Source organism: Pelodiscus sinensis, chromosome 9 (assembly GCF_049634645.1).
Source record: "Pelodiscus sinensis isolate JC-2024 chromosome 9, ASM4963464v1, whole genome shotgun sequence".
NCBI classification, from domain to species: Eukaryota; Metazoa; Chordata; order Testudines; family Trionychidae; genus Pelodiscus; species Pelodiscus sinensis.
The window spans coordinates 6,381,270-6,406,921 of NC_134719.1; the positions used below are offsets into that span (position 1 = coordinate 6,381,270).

Consider the following 25,652-nt stretch of genomic DNA (forward strand, 5'->3'; position numbering starts at 1 on the left):
CCTAACCAACTAACCTTAACAGAGCCGTATAATTAAGCATGGGGAGGGGTCCAGCACAGCAGCCAATAGTGATTAAAAGACAAGGCGCTCCTGAGGTGGCAATGTCAGATGGATGTGGACGCCCATGAAGCAGCTTTGCATCCTAGCGAACTACAGCAAAAGATCCAGCATCTGCTCACCTACGGAACAATAGCTTCCTTGAGAAGTGCAGGAGACACACCTCCCAGGAGGAGGGATGCAGGGAGAAGGTCTTGAATCTACATCCGTCCCTCTTTAAGGTCTTTACCAATCAACAGGACTAGTCATTCATCCATCAGCTGCATAATGAGCAGAGCGTAAGCCATGACTGATATGACTGACTAGTGAGTGTCGGACTAGAGAGGTTCGACCTGTAAAACACACTGGATTTATTTTTACTGAGAACCCTCAGATTCCAACCCTTTGCAAACATGAGCTGTTCCTCAGCTGACAGAGTAAATCCGCATAGCTCCTTTAATTCACACCAAGAATCCAGCCCATGGGTTTCATTTGCTACTGGGGCCCCTTAGCAATCATGGGCCTCCCTAGTCTGGCAGAACCTACTTAGTCTGGCACCCTTGGGACCTGACTGGTGGTGAACGAGAGAATTTTACGAACCATAGGAGGTCAAAGTTGTCTAATGGAAGTGCATTCTGGGCTCTTTGAAGACATTTAGGGGTTAATTAAAGCCAAGTAACAGCACAGAACACTGAAAGCCAGAACTGGTGGCTGTAAACAAACTTTATGGACTGCAGGAAACATGGCCACACCCATGATAAGAGGACATCTGGGTAATTAAAATCATGCCATACCATGGATGTCGCCAGACCAGAGAGTGCTGGACTAGAGAGTGCCAGACTAGTGTGTGCCAGAGAGAGGTTCGACCTGTAAAACACACTGGGCTTATTTTTACTGAGACCCCTCAGATTCCAACCCTTTGCAAACACAATATGGGCAGTTTTACGTTTTCAGCAGTGCATGTCAGTCACACAAAGCCCTGTTGTTCCTCAGAACAACCCTATTCCTCAGAACAACCCCTTCAGACAAGTGGATGGTTTCTTATAATCCAACCGAGCAACCAGGATCACAGTGCGTTGGCCTGAGATGCTCAAAAGAGCACAGACCATGTTGAAAAAAGACAGTAGGGAAGAGCAACACCTCCATCTCTGAGTTTTTATTCCAAATCGTGGCATGGTAAGCACTCACCTTGGCACACAAAAGAAGATGGAGTTTCTCCAGGGTGGACACGAGCCGTGATGAACACCACTTTCTGCTCAGCTCCAGATCGAAGGTTTACTGCAAAAAAAAAAAAAAAAAAAAAAAAGAAACAAAGATCTTTAAATTGGGTCCCATATGTAGGACACAAAGGGCCATAAATATTAAAGAGTCTCCTTTTATTAAAATTGTTCATACATTATAAATGGGGATGGTCTATAATTGAAGGATGTGGCATTGCTAGCTCTTCGTAGACTGTGAAAGACTGCCCAATAGCAAAGGAGTGCAAGTCTAATGACACAACAAACCCAAGGCGGCAACAACAAAGTTAGTTTCTTTTTAAAAACAAGATTCACTACAGTGAGTTTAACTGCTTTGTAATTGCTCTCTCGCTTGTGATAAACGTCCTCCTGGGGCGACAAGAAAAGCAGTGGGGTTCCAGTCACAGTGTAAAGCCAATTGCACCCTGCATTACACTTGATACAAGATTTAGCATGGTGCCAAATAAAGGCAAAGTGCTGGCAAATGACATTTATTAGCATGTACATGGCTTTCTTTTTCATTATTTTGACCTGAGTTTGCCTCTATCAAAACATATGCCGGAGATATTCAAAATCAGCAAGGCATTCAAAACAAACCGGGACTGAATGTATGTACTGAGGAACACTGGAAAGTCAAATCATTTTATAGAAACTGCTTCACTCTGAATTGAATCGCAGTCACCTCTGGGGTGGAACATGACAGCTATTTAACAGTTTTGAGTCAGTAATGATGAAAATTGTAATGTAGCCATTTGAAATTACAGACAGGTGGAAGGGAGCTTTACTAACACAAGAATTAGGGCATAACACAAGAACTAGGGGGTCACCAAATGAAATTAATAGGAAACAGGTTTCAAACAAACTAAAGGAAGTATTTCTTTACACAACATAGTCAACCTGTGGAACTCCTTGCAAAAGGATGTTGTGAAGACCAGGAATTTAACTGGGTTCAAAAAAGAAATAGATACATTCAAGGAGGAGAGGTCCAACAATGGCTATTAGCCAAGATGGGTAGGAATAGCGTCCCTAGCCTCAGTTTGTCAAAAGCTGGGCATGAGTGATAGGAGAGGGATCATGTGATGATTACCCGTTCTGTTCATTCCGTCAGGGGCCCCCGGCATTGGCCACTGTAGGAAGACAGGATACTGGGCTAGATGGTCTTTGTTCTGACCCACTATGGCCATTCTTATATTTATATTTAGTAGTTAAAACATAAGCACTCACATTGGAATTTAGCTAGGACTCTAGGGTTAACATCTTGCAATTCAGCCCCTATGTAGGGATAATAAAATAAAATACTTCAAACTACATTGCCTTGACTGTCTATTAAAACTGTACACTTTGTGGGGCAGAGGGCATGTTTTCTTCAGTTTTTCCACAGTGACAGTGTTTACAAATAGGCAATAAAAAAATACCCTCTTGCAAAAAGGACCATGGAAATTTTAATGACCAGATCAGGTCAGGACCTCAGGAATACATCTCATCCAGATCTAAAGCACTCAAGGGAAGTTACACTAAAACCAGCAAGACAAAATTGTGATAGATATCTATTTTCAGTTCAAACCATTGCAGGGAGACAGGGTTTTAAAATACTAGAAAAGAAATACACAATGAATGAATGTATGAATTCCAAAATTCACAATGAATTTTTAACTGTGTACACACACAGGGAGGTACATATGGCTCTGGTAATTGCAAGTAAATTGTGAGGCTTCATTTTGTTTAATTTTCTGGTTTACAGACACTCAAATCCCAGCCAGTGACAAACCTAAACCCATGATGACAAAATAATAAAAATAATAATCATCATCATGGTTATGTTTTCAGTTCTTCTCAGAAGGCACTTGGAAAAAAGACCATGGCAGGCTTCTTTTATATTTCTTCAGTCCCTCAAATATCCTACAGCTGTTCAACCTGCAACCCAGACATTTATTCAGCCTTTGATACACTAACTTCGCTCCTCTCTGGTGTGTTTTTGAGCCCCAGAGGCAGAGAAATATAAGAAAGAATGTCTCTAACAAAAGTAGCAGCTGCTGGGGTCAATGCTGTCTGCTGAAGAAAAGTGGGAGGCAGCAGAAAGGAATGCAAGAACATCAGCTAGAACCTAATGACCACCCCGTGTCATTAACATTAACACTGAGTAATGAAGGAGGAAGGAGATAAATCAGCTCCCAACAATGTCAAGTGAAAAAGAGAGAAACCTGGGATGTCTCCTGTAGCTGGAGTGGCATTTTCTTATATATATATATAAAGTCTAACATTAAAGAAGCAGATACTTGACACGGTATAGATAAGCAAGGGTAATCACGTGAAAATACAAATAAAATGGATAATGTTGACAGTTTACACCAGACAAGACTCTGCCCTGTGTTTTTGAGAAGACATATGTAATATTTTATATTATATACACACTTTCTTTTTATATAATTGGTATTCAGATTAGCAGATGATTAATTCTCCTCCAATACTGGAATGATTCCTCCCTGATTAGGGCCTGATTCAAAGGTCACTGAAAGCAATAGATACACTGGACTGATTTGACTGGGCTTTAGCTCAGACCCCAAATTAAAGCACCTTTTTCCTCCCTCCCCCATACACATTAGGAAGGATCAGTACAGCCTGAACTGCAAAGGATGAGCTAATTCCTTATGACACGGACTCTGGAAAAACAACTTCTTGAAATACATTGATTGAAGAGGATATACATGTTTTCATGTTAATTTCTACACAGATTTTCTCTCATTTCATAATTAAATCATCAAAAGCAAGAGCGTATTAAAAAAAAGGCCTCACTTGTGATCTTAATAATACCTTGGAGTACTCTTATCGAAAGCACTTTTTAATTTACTTGTTTTATTTTTGTGGTTTAGTAGGTGCCTGGTTAGTTTAGTTTGCAATCTGTTTCCCTCCTCAGAAATTGGGTTGCAGAACCTGCTGGGAAACATCTAAATCCAAACCCGACCTCCCTCCCCCTGGAAAGTCATCTTTTAGAAGATGGCAAATGTTGGATCATTAGCTCTGGAAAGCACAACCCTCTGACTAACTACTTGACAGATCAGGTAGGAGATGTAGGCTCACCTAGGCTTCCCTTGGTGCTTCAGTCCTAACCTGGAAGCAGCACATTGATTTTGGAGACATGAGTATCCATTGGCCTGTGAAATAGTTCAGCTTTTCTTCAGCTGATGGCAATCAGGGGACTAATTAGGGCTAATGTGGACACCTGTCAGGTTATTGAACTCTGAGCACCAAACTTTTCTCCACATAGTCCAACAAACAGCTATTGGACAGAAAAAAACAAAAAACAAAAACCAAACAAACAAAAAACCCACTGAATCCAAAGTTTTCAGATTGGGATCTAATAACAACTTTGATTCTTTGCTGATCTTGGGTTAGATGCAGAGCAACAATTTACGTGTGTAATGCTCACTGCAGATAGATGCTGTCCCAGGACATTCTCCTATGGTGGCCTTATAGGTCCTTAAAGGAACCTTCCTGCACCAGGACTTTAAAAGAAGGACTGGAACAAATGGTCTGCGATGGTCCTTCCCTTCCCTCTCCCATACACTAGCTGTTCCCTGGACCTGTGGCATCTAACACGCTAGCCACTCACCACATGCAGCTATTCGGCTGGTTGAGTGTGGCTAGTTGGATTGAACAATAAAAACTCAAAAATCACAAAAGTTTTTACATTTTTAGAATAATGTGGCGAGTTTGCTATAGCGGCTCCTGCTTCTGAACTGGTTGGACATCACGGGACCATATTTCTCTCTTCCAGAGATTGCTTCAGTTGCTTCCCTGAAGACATGGAACAGGACAACCACTTCTCTTGCCTTAGAAGACAGTCTTCTTGTTATACATGCAGCACATTGATCAATCGCAAGGAAGGCAGTCCTATCACCATTTCTGTGTTTGCATGGCTGACACATTCAGTCTTGTAATTTCCCTCCTTTCCCAAGTTGTATTTTGCAAACACTGAAACACAAAGGCTACGTCTACACTGGCATGATTTTCCGAAAATGCTTTTAACGGAAAAGTTTTCCGTTAAAAGCATTTTCGGAAAAGCGCGTCTAGATTGGCAGGATGCTTTTCCGCAAAAGCACTTTTTGCGGAAAAGCGTCCGTGGCCAATCTAGACGCGCTTTTCTGCAAAAAAGCCCTGATCGCCATTTTCATGATCGGGGCTTTTTTGCGGAAAACAAAGCTGAGCTGTCTACACTGGCTCTTTTGCCTGAACGGGAGCAGCATAGTATTTCCGGAAAAGCACTGACAATCTTACATGAGATCGTCAGTGCTTTTTCGGAAATTCAGGCGGACAGTGTAGACAGCTGGCAAGTTTTTCCAGAAAAGCGGCTGATTTTCTGGAAAAACTTGCCAGTCTAGACACAGCCAAACATTAAACTTGAAAATAAAAAGTCTAGGTTTTGCAACCATGGAGTTCTCCTTACTCTCCATACAATGATAGCGTTTTCCTCTTGCACTCTCTCTCTTTTGATCTATGTGATAGATTGCCATCTTTTTTGAAAGGCATCTATTGAACAACAGGCTTCAACACAAAATCAGTGATACTGTACTAGGCCCGGTCTTTGCTGCTTTTTGATACAGCTACCAAAACATTTCATCCCTCTAAGCTTCAATCTCAGATTATGAATCCTTCCTATTTTGAATAGCAAAACTCTGATTAAAATTACAACTAAAGACATTTGAACGATGTGACTTGTTTGGCTGATACTAGAGTATTTAAGAAGTTCAAATAAAGAAAAGCAAGGTTGCTCTGCAAATGCACAGCACCAAATTCTGAAAATTCATATCAGTAAAATTAAATAATATAGCTAATGGGATGTACTTTCAGGAAAGCAAAAATCAGTTGAATTATGCAGATTGGTTTTTAGTTTTTCTCTGCATTATATATCACCACACCATTATCCACAAGCTTAAGTCTGAAAAACAACCCCTAAAACTAAAGCTACATCTCCAATTGTGGGAAGATTGACACTGTGGATCCATCTTCCAGTGTTCAATTTAGTGGGTCTAGTAAAAACTTGCTAAATCGAATGCTGAGGGAACCTCCATGGGCGTCAGTACTCCTACTCCTCGTGAAGAGTAAGGGAAGTTGACAGAAGCATTTCTCCTGTCGACCTCCCACCAATGAGGACAGAGCTGAAGCTCAGCTTAACGTGTGTTGATGCCTGCCACATTTTTTATGTAGCTGGAATTGTGTACTTTAAGCTGTGTATCTTGCCCATAGTGTGGACCTGGCCAAAGAAGGATACTTTTGCTCAGGCCTGTGCTGAAATTGTCCTACTGTGCCCTACTGGCTGTTATTCCCAGTTGTTCTCTTTGCTTGCAGCGCTATGGCAAGGCTTGTTGCTCATGCATGTTGCTCTCCCACCACACTTGGCTGCAATCTTGTTTGATGAAAACAAATACCCCTACATAAAAACAAGTGCAGATCTAAGGTGATCAAAGCCAACCTAAACAACATTAAAACCAACAGCTGCTCCAGCTTTCAACTGTTCAGTTGGAGTGATAGGTTCAGCAGAGAGTGAATGTTCCACTCAGACGAAATCCCAATGCAGGCTCGGGGCCGACAAAGAATTACGCAGCACGTATCTGAACATATGTACAGATTAAGGATCAGTTTCCAACTCCTCCTGCCTTAGTGCACAAAAGAAGAGATCAGACAGTCAGAGGAACACTTGCTCCTTGTACCCCATTCTGCACGTAAAAGGAGGATGTGTTAGAGTCACCACGGCTGCTACATGATCCACTGGGAATGTAGAAGCATAGCCACAGCACAGGCCACCTCTGCATGCACACCCACTGGGTGGTGTGTACTCACGATCCCGCTCCTAATGGGTGTAGCCATTGCCGTGTGAGATTGTGCACCTGCAGTGCCTCAAGGAACAGTCTTCTACTTGTGCAGAACACCTCCAGGAGCACCGCTCATGCAGTGGTCCCCTGAACCTCCACCACCCATGAAGACATGGCTTGAAACCTAAAATGTGTATATAATTAAACTAAAGATGGGCCTTGAGCTGCGTGGCTGGAAGCAGATTCTTTAGTTCTCCCAAGCTTCGAAGTATTTTCCTGATGCCAGACCACAGGAGCCAGAATTCAGCAAAGAGGCAAGTGTTTTGAGATTTCCACCTCAGAAGTGTTTAAATTCATGGGAGGTTGTCACCGTTGTAAAAGTTACACATGATATTGAAGCAAAATACAGGACTATGTAGCACTATGTAGCATTAGCTCACAGACATTTACCTTCCCCCCACCCCTCCGCCCCGCATCCCTCTTCGGTTCTGATTTTTTCTACATAGTCCTGTATTTTGCTTCAGCTACACCAGACTAACACGGCTACATTTCTATCACTAGTCTACATGATATTGAGGCTGACTGAACCAGAAGGTGCAGAATATGTTCTCTTAGGGTATGTCTACACTACCCCGCTAGTTCGAACTAGCGGGGTAATGTAGGCATACCGCACTTGCAAATGAAGCCCGGGATTTGAATTTCCCGGGCTTCATTTGCATAAGCGGGGCGCCGTCATTTTTAAATCCCCGCTGGTTCGAACCCCGTGCCGCGCGGCTACACGTGGCACGAGCTAGGTAGTTCGAACTAGGCTTCCTAGTTCGAACTACCGTTACTCCTCGTGCTATGCAATTGTGGTATGCCTACATTACCCCGCTAGTTCGAACTAGCGGGGTAGTGTAGACATACCCTGAGGCTCCCTTAGGTCCTTTTCTAGATTTTACTTCAGGTTCCTACCTCAGGAAAACCACAACTGAGCACCCTTAACAGACTCAGAAGAAGAGAACTGAATCTTCAAGGAAAGTCAATTGCCCCTGGAGCTGAAGAGAGATGGGAGTGAGGAAGGACAGTTGTACTTCTCCTGAGATCAGGAAAACCCCCAAAATGTCCATCATTCAAGTGAAATGAGAGGGCTAGAGAGTCCCAGTCAATATGATCCACAAATTTCTCAAGGCAGTCACACTCCCTTCCTATGGGCATGGCATTAGGAGTCCTTGTAGATCTGCTTCTATACCTGTGCTGCCAGATACCTACGGCATCGAATCTGTGCAAATCAGTTAACCACTCTTTGCCTTAGTTTCCTACATCTAGGATCTAGGTAGGATACAGACCCGTCCTTGTAAGGTTTAAGATATGTAGAAGAAAAGAAACGTAAGCCTTATTATTAGAGGTGGCCCCTCAAAATCAAGGGAAGTGCACGCGGCCACTCCGCATGCTTTACCTCTTCCATAGGGGGGAAAAAAAAAAAGCAGAAGGCTACAGACACCAAGGCTATAAATCTGTCATCAGGCCGAAATTCACCTTTCAATTAAACACTCGTGCACCTACTTTTGCATAGCCTCCTTGAAACATGGGCTTTTGAAAAATAACCCAATGCTACACTGTCTTTGAGCATCCCGGTACTTTGAAGTATAAGCTAGGCTCTTGCAAGTGATTTGTACTCAAAATATGGTTACTTGGAGACATGATTAAGGTTTCCCTGGAATGAATAAAATCCCATCATACAAAGAAGGAGGGTCTAAACCAAAGCACGCGACTGTGTTACATTTCACTCCATCGTCTCTGCGTCCAACAGAGCTACTGAACATCCGTGTTGAAAGTTAATGCTGATCTTATTGTTGTCCTGACTATCCAATCTCTACCACATTAAGCTACTTTAACAGTATTTACTGCACTCTGGCGTTTCCTGCGAGACCCAGTTTAGCACCTAATTCAGGGGGGTTTTGTTGTTATTTCTGGTCACAAATGTCATTTCGGGTAGGACTGTGTGTCACAGCAATGCTTTCAGCAAGAGAATGTGATTTTGGCCACTCTCAAGTCCTTTTGGGCTCGTGTAGGATACAGGAAGCACAAGCTTGTTGTGACTGTGCATACATTGTTCGGAGGCCTCCTCCCACAAGCTTCTTCCCTGCCAGATTGTCTGGACTGTGTAAAGAAACCTGCTGCCACAGGGCTGCAATCGGTGACAGTGATCCAATTTGGACCACAGACACACACGCAAGGACTGAACCAAGCTTTGGAAAGGACTGCTGCCAACCTATTGGTTTTTCTATCCTCTGTTAAAGGAAGGGGGGTTCTGGATATCGAGTATATTCTGTCCCATCCCACCATCCCATCTGTTCCTTGGTCACAAGCTGTAACTCCTGGTTGTCAGCCAAGCCAAGTAAGTATAGTCCTAAGCCACGATGGGCAACTGAGGCTAGTGAGTGGGCTGCATGAATGACCCTCCACAAGATTGGGCCACAAGATTGTCGCACCCACGATGGTCTCCTGGGATGGGGTCGTTTTGCTCACTGCACTTGTGTACCGAGGATTTGTGGGGTATGTGCCAATTAAACCGGAGCAGCACTTTGATTGGATGCAGAGGGCGCGCCCAGCTCTCTCTGTCAATGTTGCGTGCAATCAGCACGCCCCTCCCTTCATGTGCCTTTGCTTTATGTGCTGTCACTTTAGCAATATCATAGGAAATAAACGACATGGATGAAAACAGCAGAATCTGGCAACCCTGCGCATGGGCATGGTAAACAACATGTCTCATGGGCCACACATAGAACCCCACTGGGCCACCTGTCCTATGGGCTGCAGGTTGCCCACCTCTGGGCATGGGGGTGCTCTTCCCCACTGCCCATATTCCCCAGGCTCACCTGCCATTCTGGTGGGCTGTGTCTAGACTGCATCCCTTTTTCGTAAAAGGGATGCAAATTAGACCTATCGCAACTGCAAATGAAGCGGGGATTTAAATCCCCCCTGCTTCATTAGCATAAAAATGGCAAAGCTCCGAGCCGGAAAAAAGCGCCAGTCTAGAAGCAGATCTTCCGGAAAATAAAGCCTTTTCTGAAAGATCCCTTATCCCTCTTAAAATAAGGGATAAGGGATCTTTCAGAAAAGGCTTTATTTACTGAAAGATCCGCATCTAGACTGGCGCTTTTTTCCAGCAAAGCTCCAAGCCGGAAAAAAGCGGCAGCCATTTTTATGCTAATGAAGCGGGGGAGATTTAAATCCCTGCTTCATTTGCAATTGCGCTAGGTCTAATTTGCATCCCTTTTATGAAAAAGGTCTAGACACAGCCGTGGTGTTCTCTGTACTCCTAAATCAAATCAAAGCCAGGGCAAAACCTCCTCATTGTCTCAGGACAATTTCTGGGCTGCCTGCTTCCTGTCAGGTCCAAAATGCCATGGAAACTCATGCTTTTTCAGAACTCCTGCCCCCGCCTGGAGCCAAGCAGAGTCTATGTTTATGCTGATGAGAAGCCATTTTATAAAACCGGCATTGAACGTGAATAAATCCCGCCCTTCTCCCAAAGCCGCCTCACCACTCACTGGCCCTCACTTGTTTTAATGACAATAGATAGGTCCTTCAGTGTGTACTTTCACCTAGGAGAGACAAGATGGGTGAGGTAATGCCTATTCCACCAGCTTCTGCTAGTGAGAGAGTCACATGGTCTGAAGCGAAGCCTCATGTGGCTCGAAAGCGTCTCCCTCTCGCCAGTGGAAGTGAGTTCAATAAAAGCCTTTTACCTCACCCATTGGGTCTCGCTACTATGCTGGGATCTACATGGTATGTCACGGCCCAATTGAGCACCTAGAGATGGTACCAAACTACAAAGCATGGATCTTGACCCATCCTCCCCAACGTTTAGGTGTCAAGTTTTCATTTAGAGCTCTCTTAGATTACTGTGGCTCTGGATTTGGGTAATCCATTTAAGCCTACCTGCATGTTCTGAAGATCAGTTGAATTCAATGGCACTTAAGAATGCTCTGAATTTAAACATGGGCTTAACTGCTTTGCTGAACTGGAGCCTGCATAGAAAAGGCTACCTCAGAGATCATTACGGCTCTCCCAACATTAAAATGATATTGCATTCTCCTGTTTATCCCTTATAGCCAAACACTACTACTATTCCCATATCTGCTCAAATCAAAGCAATTTTGAAGTTCCAGGACCATTACAAAAAGCTTGTGTGAGTGTGTGCTTTATTGATGTCCACACTGACCTAATATCAAATGGATTCTGCTGACCATGGGAAAATGTAAATTAGGTATTATATTTGCATGCTACTTTTATTGTGCCCTTGTGTCGTCGTAAAAAGATAAAGTTGGGGCTAATAAAAATAAAACATTTTGGGAGCTCATCTAAGCAAACGTTTATGTAGGCAGGTAACAAATTGGTTTGTCATTTAGGGGAACATAACTATCATTATAATCATCTTTAGGCAAAATAGGTTGGTGGCTTTTGCTTAGCTTTTTGCTTTCATTTGCAAATCAATTTAATGTAGCACCATGTCTCAAAGCCAGGATGACACAGGATTAACACTTTCCTTGGGTTGTTCCCTCCCTATTCCCCTGACACACAGAGCTGGGAGCTGCATTTGCTTGAATTCAATATAGTTTAGCTAGAAAAAGAGAAAAGGAGTGTTCAGGCATATCTTATGTGTGAGAATCGTACGGAGGCAAACTCAGAGGAAAAGAAAAGTCCCCTCCCCAAAGCATTCTGAAGGTAGAGGTTGAACAAGTTATCAACAGATCTTTGTGCCAGGATGACTCCAAATATGTAGAGCATATCTGATCCCTTTGCATAGATGCAGGGGCGGATATAGGGCAGGGCGGCTGCCCCGGGCCCCGCGCTTCAAAAAGCCCCGCACATGCGCCGTGGCAAAGGGGGGGCCCCGTGAAATTATGCTGCCCTGGGCCCCGCAAAACGGTCATCTGCCCCTGCATAGATGCTTCTTTCTTTCTTTGTCTCTTTGGTCTTTTGCAGAAATGCCCCTTCCATCCCTTCTCACAGCCAATGATCTCTACCAGAATGCAGCAAAGTGAACTTCACTGACAGTTTAACTAGGCAAAGATGCTGCGACCACCTGGATTCTATTTACCAGAATGACTTGACCTATTAAAGTCCAGAGCAGGGCACCAGTACCATCCCCTTTTCTTGACACTTCCTCCCCCGTCCCTTTATTCCAAATGGCAAGGTATTTTGGAGGGGCTCTGAACAGAGGGGAGGCTGTGTACAATTGTTTCAATGTTAATGCTTGTCTGAATTTTCAACTTAATAGCCTGGTGAGGGGATAGGATCGTAAAGCAAAAGGCCAGGAATATCTCCTGGTAAAAAAAATTTCTGAAGCAAGTTCAAAGGACACCACTGAGCTATTTGGAAAATCAGAAATGGCAGCGGATTGTTTAGCAGGTTCTCCTCACTGACCCCAAACCCATTCGTTTGTTTTTAATCTTCAGGAAGTCTCAGAAGCAAACATTTTCCCATCTCGGCTTGCTGACAATGTCATGCTTGACACCCTAGTAACGAAAGGTGCAAAGATGCCTAGTTTATACTTGCGTCTCTTGTTTTTTTTTCAAAGCAGAGTTTTGCATTTAGATTATTCCTCAGCATCTCAACTTCGGAATGTAAAATCCCACGAATAGGGATAGAAAACAGTAATATGAATAGCATGTTACTTGACTCAAACGGCCAAGGTGATGGCAACTTGCAATTAAGGTTGCCGACAGTAGCATTTAATGTCACCTATCTGCATCACTATCATCTCATAACAGGTTAGCAGCCTGCTTTCTTTTTTCCCTTCCCTGCTTTGATATTGATAAAGTCAAGTTGTAGTGTAGATAAACCCCTTCCTCTCCTGAGAGTGAGGGAAGGCAGTAAATTATGGGAAGGCTAAGTGGTACATCAAATGTGTCTCCTCAAAGCCATATATCATCTTGTTAAATTTGATGTATAATCCCAGAACCCCAGAAATCATTCCAGGAATCACAGAAAATGCAGAGGTGTCCTTCATCTGCTATAGCACAAGAAAGTTAAGTTTACCTACAGAAAAACAGTCTAGCCATATTTTGCTAAAAAAAATAAATCTCTATTTCACATGGGATCCATTAAACATTGTTCCCTACACAATGGCTACATCTACACTGGCATGATTTTCGGGAAATGCTTTTAATGGAAAAGTTTTCCGTTAAAAGCATTTTCGGAAAAGAACATCTAGATTGGCAGGGACGCTTTTCAGCAAAAGCACTTTTGTGGAAAAGAGTCCGTGCCAATCTAGACGCGCTTTTGCGCAAAAAAGCCCCGATCGCCATTTTAGCCATCGGGGCTTTTTTGCGCAAAACAGTACTGTGCTGTCTACACTGGCCCTCTTGCGCAAATGATTTGCGCAAGAGGGCTTTTGCCCGAACGGGAGCAGCACAGTATTTCCGCAAGAACACTGACGATCTTATATGAGATCGTCAGTGTTCTTGTGGAAATTCAAGCGGCCAGTGTAGACAGCTGGCAAGTTTTTCCGCAAAAGCAAATGATTTTGCAGAAAAACTTGCCAGTCTAGACACAGCCAATGTGTCTTCACCTTTTCCGCGTGGACACACTGATATGACTTACATACATGACAGTTTTTGTAACATTAAACTACAAAATAACCAAAACAACACTTCCCCTATTAAAAATAATCAATCACCCTATTGCCCCTTCAGTGCAGGCGTACCACTCGTGTTACCACTGATAACAGCTCTCTCCCTGAGAAGATCCCAAAATGCTTCATCTACTTTAACTAGGCAGAGCCTTTTTGTCTTCTGTCTTTGTACAAGCACCTAGCACAGCAGGGTCTTGGATTGTGATTAGGGCTATTAGGTGAGACAGCAACACAAATAGAAAATCCCATAGATAAATAATAATGAACTAAGCCTCACAACGCATGGTGAGATGGGTTTGTATTACAAGCTCCATTTTTTTCGGACAGAGGAACTGAGATACAATGGTAATGTGCCCAGATTCAAAATGCTTGTGACGGTTTGGGGAATGGAACTCCGACCTCTCAAGATCCTGCCCTGTCCCTTATACTCATGGCCATCCTTCCCCTTTGTACACACAATTGCTGCCCCTGTAGGACCTTGAGTTCCCTTAATGCAGGAGCAGGGAAACTCTGGTGCCAAGTTGTGTGGCACATACCTGATTCATCAGGGTTAGCTACTGATGGGCCACCAGATGACTTGTTTGCCTGGGAGTCTGCAGGCACGTAGCCCTACACTCCAGTGGCCACGGTTCATCGTTCCCAACTAATGGGAGCAGAAGGAAGCTGCATGGTCTGGGTCACTGCTTCTCACAGCTCTCATTGGCCAAGACCAGTGATCCGCAGCTACTGGGAGCTGCAGGTCTCCATGCCTGCAGATGCTGAGGTAAAATTTTCCGGCGGCCCACCAGCACCTAACCCTGCCAAACAGTTTTACTGTAATACTCACTTGTGGCTAGTTACATTTTAGTTTTCCAAGGTGTGGTATTGTATTAAGGGAACCCATACTCAACCTCCCCCAAATGAAGCTGGAGGTTCCCCACACCTGTCTCAATACAAAGGTCATCGAAGGTAAGATATACATGGAAGGAACTCCCACTGATTTCCTGTAGGACTACAATGCTTGAATTTTCACATGCATTGAATGGGGATAATCATACCACCACAGTAACAAAACCAAAGCCAGGTTAATTAGTGCTCAAAAGCCCCCTGGCATTCTGAGATTTAGGGCATGGGCCATTCCTAAGGCCTCTGTGCCATTTGAGGGCAACGAAAGACACTTCAAGCTGCCTTAATACAGCTGCTGAGGATTCCCATGACAAAGGAGCAGCCCTTAACCCCCCTGATATAAAGGAATATTTTAGGAATGGCAGGGAGTTAGTCATGTGTAGAAGAGGGTTGGGCCAGAGGATTGTGCTCCGGCAATGTTGGAGGGACAATCTCTAGCTGGTTAGCCGCTGTAACATAACCGTTCTCCCCCGTCATAGTCCCCAGTATCAGAGAGGAGGAAAAGTGGTCAAAATCCACATAAAATCCCAGCCACATCTAGGTAAGCCAACTGCAGGGCTCCAGAAGAGACCATGGCAGTGCAAAATCGTTGTTATATTGCCATCAATAGCTGAAATTGCTTTCTGTATTCCTATCTTTCAGACAAGTAGCATGCACTTAATGAAATAGTGAGTGTGGGAACACAGACCGATCAAAGGAAAATGAACAACTGCACATCTGCCAGATTAGCACCTGCATGCTAATGTGTGGGGCAGATGTGGTATGCTAATTATTTTTGTCTCGTTCAGGAGGCTCCTCATGAGGAATGAGTGGTATGGACAGGGTTAAGTAGAACAAAGCCTTCATTGCACACGATTCCGGGAGAAAGCAGCAATCCCTGGCACAAAAGCAAGAGGTGTGCTGTAAAAGACCTCTGCTTCCCTTGAACTATGACTTCATGTTCTCTGCTAGCCACGCGAATGGTCAATAAAAAAAACTACCTGCTGAAATTAGATTCATGGATGGCAGTGTCTCTCAAAATGTGAGGCTGACCTCTTTTGGGAAGCTCTGACCTGTTCTTCCCAAGGCTCAAGCCAGCACAAAGAGAAAAAAAGGCACTAGAAAAAGATTATTCTCTTTTGTGCTTAGGACTTACTCAAACAGGAATTAAGTATTAAATGTTCAGCAGTGAATACTAAGTGCTCAATGGATGGTGTCTCGTTAGCTGAGCCCAATGACAAAATGACTCAGCAAGAAAAACAGCAGACCCTCCTCATCCAGGACTAAAAACACCACCTCATGGGCACCGCCCCCACCAGAAATAGGTTTGCTCTCTTTAGCCGTACACAGACTCTGCTCTCTGAGGAGCGCTCTTGAGGTAGTTACCAGAATTTCATCATTGCCTTTATCCCAACATGAAACATTTTGGAAGGGCCCATTTCTCCCCTTTTTATACCAGTGTGATTGCATTGGCTTGATTGGTTGTTCATCTGATTGACAGCAATGTAAGAAACAGGAGAATCAGGATAAACCCTCAGTTTTATTATGTATGGCAGATGATATCGGAATTATCATCGATTCCCATCCCAAGGTTGGCAGAGAAGGGGTTAACTTTCTCCAGCTACAGCAGTGGTCCCCAAACTTTTTATTTTGTGCCCCCCTTTACTTCTGCCTATGCCTATAGGAGGAGAGGACATGAACAGCAGTAAGGGGGCCAAGGCTGGGCCAGAGCTGGTAGTTAGCAGTCGGGGTCCTGGTCTGGGGCTGGCAGCAAAGTAGGTGGTGTTACCTTCCTGCCCTCCATGAGGCCCTAACCACACACTTCCTTCACATTCCTTAGTGACCCCTGAAGGGGGGTGCCCCACAGATTGGGGACTGTTCTCTACAGCTATTTGACAATATAATGCTAGGCCGGCTTTAGGGAATACACTAAGTCAGAGGGATGGGGGGCAGTTTGAGGTGAACTGTCACCTGTGGCGTGTTTAAAATAATTGTAAAGTCTCAGACAGGTCTAATTTACACCATTCTCCAGCTTCCTTCCTCAGTGAGTAAATTACTCCCCTCTGAGGTGGCACTGTGTTTAGCAGGGACAGTCATGGAGGCTCTCTAGAGAGAGAGGAAGAACTGAAATGAGAACCAGAAAGAGGGTTTCCCTTCCAGTCTGGCCCTGGGATGAAATGAGCCAGGCTGGGTAACTTTACTCCAGACTCTGGCTGAGGGAAGCCCTGTTATATTTGATTGCCCATTAAAGCAGCAAATGAAACAGTCCTGAAAGGGACAGGGTGTATTGCCGACCCCTCAAGGATACAAAGAGAAATGTGACGGGACTCTTCACCTCAAATTCTCTTTTCACTGACTTTCCTCTTTTACACCAAGTCCATCATAGAGGTGTTGAAATTCTACCGCATTGTATGGAATCTTTTCCTACTCTAAACAGGCTGCCGTACAGGTTACTACGTCATCTTCCTCACACTGGGCTAACAATGGCTCCTTGCTTCTTCCAATGGTTGGAAACAGCACATCATCTTTGTGCTTAGGCCAAATTCAACTCCACTGCCTTTTCTGTGCCACAGTTAGTTAGCAATATATTTCAGAAGGGCATTTAGTCTGACTAGCACGCTGTGTATATAAACAGGAATGGGTTTATATTGCACAAACACACATCCCTTAAAAGTTGTACGAGCATTATAAAACCTGCCTTGACAGCAAGCTGTATTTAAAATAGATATAGATATATACTTTCCCACAGACCCATGGAGAGGTTTTATTTCAAGTCAAAGGATCCTTTAACAGTGAGAAAGAGACAAACATCTAGTACCATAAGAATTAAGTTTTAAAAATGCTCCATTTTGAAGCTGAGTGGATTACTCTCAGCCATCGTGTATCTAAAGGACAGAACAGGCCAAAGACAGGAATGCCAAGTGAGAGATGCTTTGGAATCCCCCAGGGACAGGAAAGGGTGTTGGAGAACCAGACACTGCAATTTCTGGAGCAGACCTACTGGGCTGCATACGTCATCTTTGTGCCTGTCCCAAGTTATCCGAGGAAACGGCACATTACTTTTCATGGAAGTATTGATAATAGACCTGGCAGAGACCTTTTAGCTCTTCTAGTGCATCCTCCTCAGGCCACTGGCCTTAGAAAAAAGTTCCAAGTGTCATCTTGAGGATGTTTTTTTCCTGCTGTCCTGATAAACTTCTCCTAAATTCAAATTTCATACCATTACTCCTATTAATAGCTTGCTATGACTCATATCCTCTCATTCAACACCGTCTTCTCCTTCTTTGATGTTTATACCTTTAAATAGGTCTAACTGTCCTGCACCTTTTACAACCCTCTCAGAGGAACCCAATCCATGTGCCAGAACCCCGTTTAGACCTCTCTAAGGGTAGGTCTACACTACCCTGCTAGTTCGAACTAGCGGGATAATGTAGGCATACCGCACTTGCAAATGAAGCCCGGGATTGGAATTTCCCGGGCTTCATTTGCATAAGCGGGGAGCCGCCATTTTTAAATCCCCGCTGGTTCAAACCCCGTGCAGCACGGCTACACGGGGCACGAACTAGGTAGTTCGGACTAGGTTCCTATTCCGAACTACCGTTACTCCTCGTGAAACGAGGTGTACCGGTAGTTCGGAATAGGCACCCTAGTCCGAACTACCTAGTTCGAGCCCCGTGTAGCCGCGCTGCACGGGGTTCAAACCAGTGGGGATTTAAAAATGGCGGCTCCCTGCTTATGCAAATGAAGCCCAGGAAATTCAAATCCCGGGCTTCATTTGCAAGTGCGGTATGCCTACATTACCCTTCCAGTTCGAACTAGGAGGGTAGTGTAGACATACCCTCAGTTAGTCTGCATGGCCTCATCACGTTTTGGGACTGAACCTCTGAAGCGTCGGCACTCCTTCCCACCACAAGCTCTGCTCAACAAATCCAGCAGAGACTTCTGGGAGTCCACAGAGACGTCAAAGCTAAATCACAGGCAATTCTGCTCAACCCACAGCAATTCACCAACCCAGCTGTAGTAAGCTCCATTTTCAGGCCCTATGTCTCCTTGTCTTCTTTCCTAAATCAGTTCCCAGGTGAGAAAGTTCAGGCTCCTCCCAAAAACCCCTTAGCTCCCCCACCTCATGCTTTCCAGTCCTTTGTTCTGGGGCAGACATTTTTACTCAGTTTCCCTGATGAGAGCCGGGGAAATCTTCCTCTCCCTAGGTCACTGGTTGCTAGATGTGACTGTTCTGGTGACTGGGACTTTTCCATTGTCTTCTCTTTTGATGTGAGTTGGCCTCAGCTTGTCCTTTTTAATGAACTGCTCAGTCATTTCCCCCAGATTTCTCTTAGATGTTCTGACAGCAAACTTAATCCTTAACCCCTCCATAAAAGGCTCAACGCTTAAACCAGAGCTAGCATCCCTTTCTTCTCCTACCATGCACTTTATTCTTTTAGCTGTGATATTATATTCTCTAGCCTTTTCCGTTACATAGGAAAGAAGTTCCTTTGCATGAGAGTTGTCTCGGACCAGCAGTGCCACCGTGCTCAATTTCAGCCATGCATAGTATCTGCTGCTAGACTGAGTTCTTGTCATCTTTGCAATACATTTTCATCTTGTAACAGCTCAGTGATGTGGGATGATTATGGGGCAGTTGACTCTTTACATGGTTCAGTGTCCTTAGAAATTTCCTAGGACTCTAAACTGGAATTTAAGTGGCTCTATTGCTCCTAGATGGCACCTAACCACAAATCTCCCAGTAGAGAACACAAATGAAAGTAATCACCGGTAATAAATCATGTGGTAATACTGGATACCCATGCGCATCAGATTCTTCAGCCATAGGAACTGGGATTACCCGATGTTAACCACATCTTGACATTCATTACTCCTTCTACACAGCTCTTTGAGTTGTGCTTTGGTGCAACTGGCCAACACCAGCTTGCATGGCTATACCAGATACATGCAAAGTCGGAAACCTCAGTGGGTCAGTAAGATCCCGCATAAATCTCCAAGAAGGAACATGAGACTTGTAACTCCCAGTTTCCAACCCAGCCACTCTAGAAGTGACAAAATGCCTTAATATATTTATTAGCAAATATAAATTGAATTATGTTTTGCCCTTCCCAACAGAAAAAATAAAGCAAAGGCCTCTTCAGGGAAAGAGGGTTAGAAAGGTTAAGAAAACGATGAAAGTCAAAGTCAATACATTCTAATCAAACTTGATAAATATGTAAATTACTGCAACTAAACAGTAGGCTTTGACAAATGACTCCTGTGTAATGGATTTTTTGTAGGTGTAAGGCTACAGTTCAGCTGTTTCATTGTTTTCTTAAAAGCCTCACATTTCACATTAATATAAAGTGTGAGCCCATGTTCACGCTGGGGAGTATGGCAAGAAACTGAAGACAGCAGGTGACTTCCTAGGAGGGTTCCAGGATCTGATCGGTGTCGCTGCTTCCATCAATATCACCGCAGTGGCGGGTGGTGTTTTATTAAATGGTTTGGCCTAAAGGACCTGTCTGATGCCAAGAGACCCATAAAACTTAAACCTCGTCACTATGGTTTTATCTTTGGTCTTTTAAAGGTGGTATGGAAGCAGTGCATACCATTCAAATACTGAGCAAGACATTTTTAAACTTTCCTGCCTGCCCCCATCATCTCAGCTTTGATACTCTCGATATTTAGATATTTAATATTCAGTCCATGACTATGGCATCTAGGTAACTCCCTCCTGTCCTGCAAACATCCCATTTTCCTGGCATCACCTGTGCTTAGATCCTGAGTGCCTGGGCACAGGACTCTGCCTCATACTTGACAACCTAGCACACTCTCGGCACTACAAAGATTTTTTTTTTAATTAACGAGGAAGGAGACTCCCATTTACAGTATGTTGCATTAAAGCTACTACAATAGGAAACCTTCACCTCCTTATGTGCATCTTTAGTTTGGTCTGTTATTCAGCTAAGAACCTTATTCCACAGGCCTCCTCTTCCAGGTACTTTATGCCATCCTAATGCTGCCTTACTCACAGCAATTTTATTCAGAATCTCAACCCACAGTATCAACAGCACATGAAGTAAAACATGGGAGCTTTTCAAATATAGGGGCAGGGATCGCCAAAAAAAATGCCTAAACCTAAAGAAATAAAACAGGACTCTTACAGGTCCCTTTGCCTTGGGGCCTACAGAAGAACTTGACAATGGAGAGACTGCAGGTCTGCTGAGGCTGTCTCTTGTTGTTTCTTTACACAGGTTGAACCTCTGTAGTCCAGCACCCTTGAGACCTGATCGGTGCCGAGCCAGAGAATTTGCCAAACCACAAGAGGTCAATATTGTCTAGCAGCATTGCCCAAATGCCCAGGCTACGTCTACACTGGCCCCTTCTCCGGAATAGGCATGCTAATTTCGAACTTTGGAATAGGGAAATCCACGGGGGATTTAAATATCCCCCGCGGTATTGAAATAAACATGGCCACCGCTTTTTTCCCGGCTTGGGGAAAAGCCGGAAAAAAGCGTCTAGACTGGCGTGATCCTCTGGAATAAAGCCCTATTCCAGAGGATCTCTTATTCCTACTTGCAAGTAGGAATTACTGTACGAATGTACTTGCAAGTAGGAATAAGAGATCCTCCGGAATAGGGCTTTATTCCGGAGGATCGCGCCAGTCTAGATGCTTTTTTCCAGCTTTTCTCCAAGCCGGGAAAAAAAGAGGCGGCCATGTTTATTTAAATCCCGTGGGGGATATTTAAATCCTCCGCGGATTTCCCTATTCCAAAGTTCGAAATTAGCGTGCCTATTCCGGAGAAGGGGCCAGTGTAGACGTAGCCCCACTGTTTACTGGGCTCTTGGAAGACATTTAGGGGTAAATTACAGCTAAATAACACCACAGAACATGGAGAGCCAGGACTGGTGGCTGTAAATAAACTTTATGGGACTGCAGGAAACTTGGCCACACCCATGATAGTGGACATCCAGCCAACTAAAACCATGTCAGACCACGGATGTTGCTGGACTAGAGAGGTTCAACCTCCCCCTCCTCCTCCCCCCCCCCCCCCCCCCCGAGTTGCTGTATCCATCTTTTAGTTTTTGTCTTGTACTCAGTTTGTAAGCTCTCTGGTGCAGGGACTGACTTTTTGTTCTGTATTGTACCGCCCCATAGCACAATATGGTCCTGATACATGACTGGGGCTCCTAAATGCTACTAGAACATAAATAACAACATCCCATATATTCAGATGCTTTAAGGCCCTTGAGGACAGAGATCATGTCAAAAAACAGGGACACTGATGCCAGCACTGACTGATTAGGTTGCTTACATTTGGAAATGAAGTTCTGCATGTTATATTATCTTGATACCAATTACCACTCCCTTACAAATAAATCACTATATCCTTAAAGAACATTTCTTTCCCATTCTACACGGTAGCCAATCATACTATAGTTGAGGTCATATGTTGGAGGATTTGGCTCAGATTTATGTGCAATGTTGCCTCTTAAATGGTACAGAACAAAGATGGACCAAAGACTAAATTATCATCAGACAGCATTTTAAAGTAAAAACAACCTTCCCAGACCCATTCTGATGAAAGGAAATGAGGGAGAAAAATAAGGGGAGGGGGAACAGCTAGAGGAAGTCCGTAAGAAAGTAGCCTGGGCACAGAGGACCAGGTATACATCATCTAATAAGTCTCATCAACTCTGGCTGTAATCCTGCATGTGTGTGTTTCTTTTGCTGGTACAGAATGGTGTCTTTGTAATGCTGTTCTTGCAAACCAAGGAAATCTGCATGTTATATGGTAAGAGAATGTTAATACTGTTCAGTCAAAATGGAATCAGAGACGGGTTTCCTTTATCAAAAAGTAGATGTGTCAGTTAACAGCCAACTTCAGGGTCTTTGTAGAGTTTAAAAATCAGCAAACACAACCCAATGGTAGATGTGTCTATCTGTGCTAGCAACCCCAGCTAAGTTGCACAACTTCAGCTATGTTTTTCACATAGCTGAAGTCGACATACCGAGGTCTGCTTACCATGGTTATCTTCACTGATGTAAGTCGACAGCTGACGTTCTCCCACTGAAACTGTTTACTCTTCTCATTTCAGTGGAGTAATAAAGTCAGTAGGAGAGCACTCAGTGGTTGATTTATCACATCTATAAATTGACCCTCGCTGGACAACAGTTGCCTGTCAATTCACCCAATAGTGAAGACATGCCCACAGAGGATTAATTAATGTTTGTAGAACACTAGTTAATCCTCTTTCCATTGTTAGGAAGTAGACAATATTAGATCTATTAAATATAGGAGTAATTGAACAAGTAATTGAAGGAGATTCATGTACAGGTTCAAGGTCAAACTGCAGCACAAACTAGAACACAGCATCCTTGCTCTAACGAGGAGGTAACCTACTCCCTCTCTATTGTCTCATACATGTCATTGTTTGAAATAAACCCTACTGTTGTGGTTCATATTGCATGCCTATCAAGAACATTCCTTAGAGTTTCAAAAATACTTATAGTAAAGAAAGTTTAAAATGAATACAGGACTGATGCTGCAGTCCTTTCTCAAGGAAGACTCACAGTGAATTATTTGGAGGGTCAGGGATTCTGGTGACTCATCTAAAGAAGAGTTCTGTGTGACTCAAAAGCATATCTCCTTCACTAACAGAAGTTGATCCAATTAAAGATATTGCCTCACCCAAATATCTCGGGAATGATACGGCCACAACAATACTGCCACCGAAGTTTAGTAACTGACCTAGAAGACACGCAAACCTTCTCCAATTCATTTTGCTTTTTCATTTTTGATCTGTTGACTATAATAATTTTGGATTGAGGGAAGAAAGATTCTATTAGAATTATAATATGGAAAGCATGCTAGAATCAAAGGGGCAATTAGATTCTGAGAGACAGAATTGCTGTAATGTAATACCACACATTTCCCAGGAAAAATAGGGGGAAATGAAGCTTTCATACTATTAGCTTTATTTAACAAAGTCCCCTACCGGTCAAGGTTTGGAACCACATTTACTTGTTTGGATCTGAATCATGAACAGATTTAAAATTAGCATTCAGGTTAGAGACCAAATCATACCTGTAGTACAGAATGAGAACGCTCAAACCCCATAAAATAAAAAGACATGCTCATAGTATTTCCAGAGCAACAAGTAGAAAGGAAATCTCTAATGAAAGTCTGGTCTCATTTGATTCCCAGCTGAATTTGTCTAGTTCAGGTGTTTGGGATAAGGCTCTGAAATTGTGAGTATTCTGGTACTCTCAAAAAGTTTGGTGTTACTCTCCTTTACTAAAGGTGTGGTATAGTATTGTCTAAGCCAGGAGACCTCCATTCTTGATCTTCCATTGACCTTAGCAGTTTTCTCACCTGTAAAATGGGGAGAATAGCTCGCCTTTTAAAAATTGCTTTGCAATCCTTGAAAGTTCAATACACTCTTAACAATTAAAGTCTTCTTCTATACTTCTAGGGACAATTTTAAAAGCCCTTTTCAATAATCTGGAGCTTGTTCACTTCATATTTTATCTACAAAAACGCAGACTTCAGTATGTGTTTGTTGCTTGAATGGGTAGGAGACATGAGAGAAAGGAGAAAAATAAGGTTCTCTTTTTTTAAAAAAAATCTAGCTCTTTTCTACTTATGTGGTTCTGGGTCACACTGCAATGTCATGTTGGCATGGTGATCTTTGATGCCAATGTGAGCCCAGATTGTGCTAATATAACATTGTGCACTAGGTATATTTTGCTTTCATTTTTGGTACATTACTTGCTTCTTTATCAGATGAAAAAATACAGAAGCTGAGCTGCATACAAATGGGTCAACACCTCGTGTTTACTGTTAAACATGAATTAAATCCAAATGGTTTGGTATATCTGTCTAATAAAACAGGCACCATTAATAAGATTCCATTAAATGGAGAGCTAATGTGTAACAGCATTATATCAGATATGTGAAAACAGAGACTTTCATAACAAGGCTAAGAGAAGTATTATCAAGGAGCTAAGTAGAAAATCTGTCTTCCCCAATACTGGAGCAATTTATATGTGAAGAGTGTTCTTTCCTATTGAGATCTTCATTGACTTGTATAAAAATACCACTTTTAATCTCAAATCCCCACTGGCATTTTCATATAAGCACTGAAAATGCTATTGGGCTTTAGAGATTTAATTTAATGAAGGAAAAGTATTTCTATTAAACTGTGTAATTTTTTTTTCTGGAAAAAAGAAACCCACAACATCTTCTGAGGTGCCGTAGAAACTGGATTATTTTAAGCCCTGAAAAACAGACTAACCTGGGCCTTTTTTTATAACTCTTCCTCCAATAAGAAAACAAACCAACTGAGGCAGAGCTGGAAGACACTTCAGAAGGGACCCAGGTGTCCTGAGCCAAACACACTGATATGCCAGCCCTGTGAAGGTGGAACCAACTCTCAGGGGAAAGATCCCAGCCAGTCAAATGGATGCATCATTAGACTCCCCGCTGACGTGCCAGAGACAGCAGAGAAGCGAAACGCATTGGCACACAGAGCTGTTACATCTCCCACATTATGGGACAGATCCTTCATTTACTGAAGTGAAGAAAGGTACGATCTAGCTCTATAGGGACCAAACTGATGCCTGGAGTTAAGTGATTAAACTTTAGGGCTATGTCTACATTGGCGCGATCTTGCGCCAGAAGTATGCAAATGAGGCTAAGCATGGAATATTGCCGAGCCTCATTTGCATATATAATGAGCCACCATTTTTGCAGAAGAGGCTCTTGCACCAGAAGGAGCTGTCTACACTGCCCCTCCTTGCGCAAGAAAAACCCTCTTACGCAATGCCGTTATTCCTGAAATTAATCAGCATAACGGCATTGCACAAGATGTTTTTTCTTGCGCAAGAAGGGGCAGTGTAGACAGATCCTTCTGGCGCAAGAACCTCTTCCGCAAAAATGGAGGCTCATTAGATATGCAAATGAGGCTCGGCAAGATTCCATGCTTAGCCTCATTTGCATACTTCTGGTGCAAGATAGCGCCAGTGTAGACATAGCCTAGGGGTTGCAACAGGATTGTACCCACTGACATTTCTGGGGACTTTGATATCTG

The 25,652-nt window shown here is 43.4% G+C and overlaps 1 protein-coding gene across 2 annotated transcripts in view; it reads right to left on the minus strand.

Moving 5' to 3' along the window:
• Positions 1 to 25,652, minus strand: part of BEND5 (BEN domain containing 5) — a 1,533,100-nt gene that overhangs the window by 338,344 nt on the left and 1,169,104 nt on the right. For both annotated transcript variants that reach the window (XM_075935948.1, XM_006126434.4), the window contains one exon: positions 1,225 to 1,314. In XM_075935948.1, the coding sequence (XP_075792063.1) occupies positions 1,225 to 1,314 (90 nt within the window). The remainder of the gene's footprint in view (positions 1 to 1,224; positions 1,315 to 25,652) is intronic.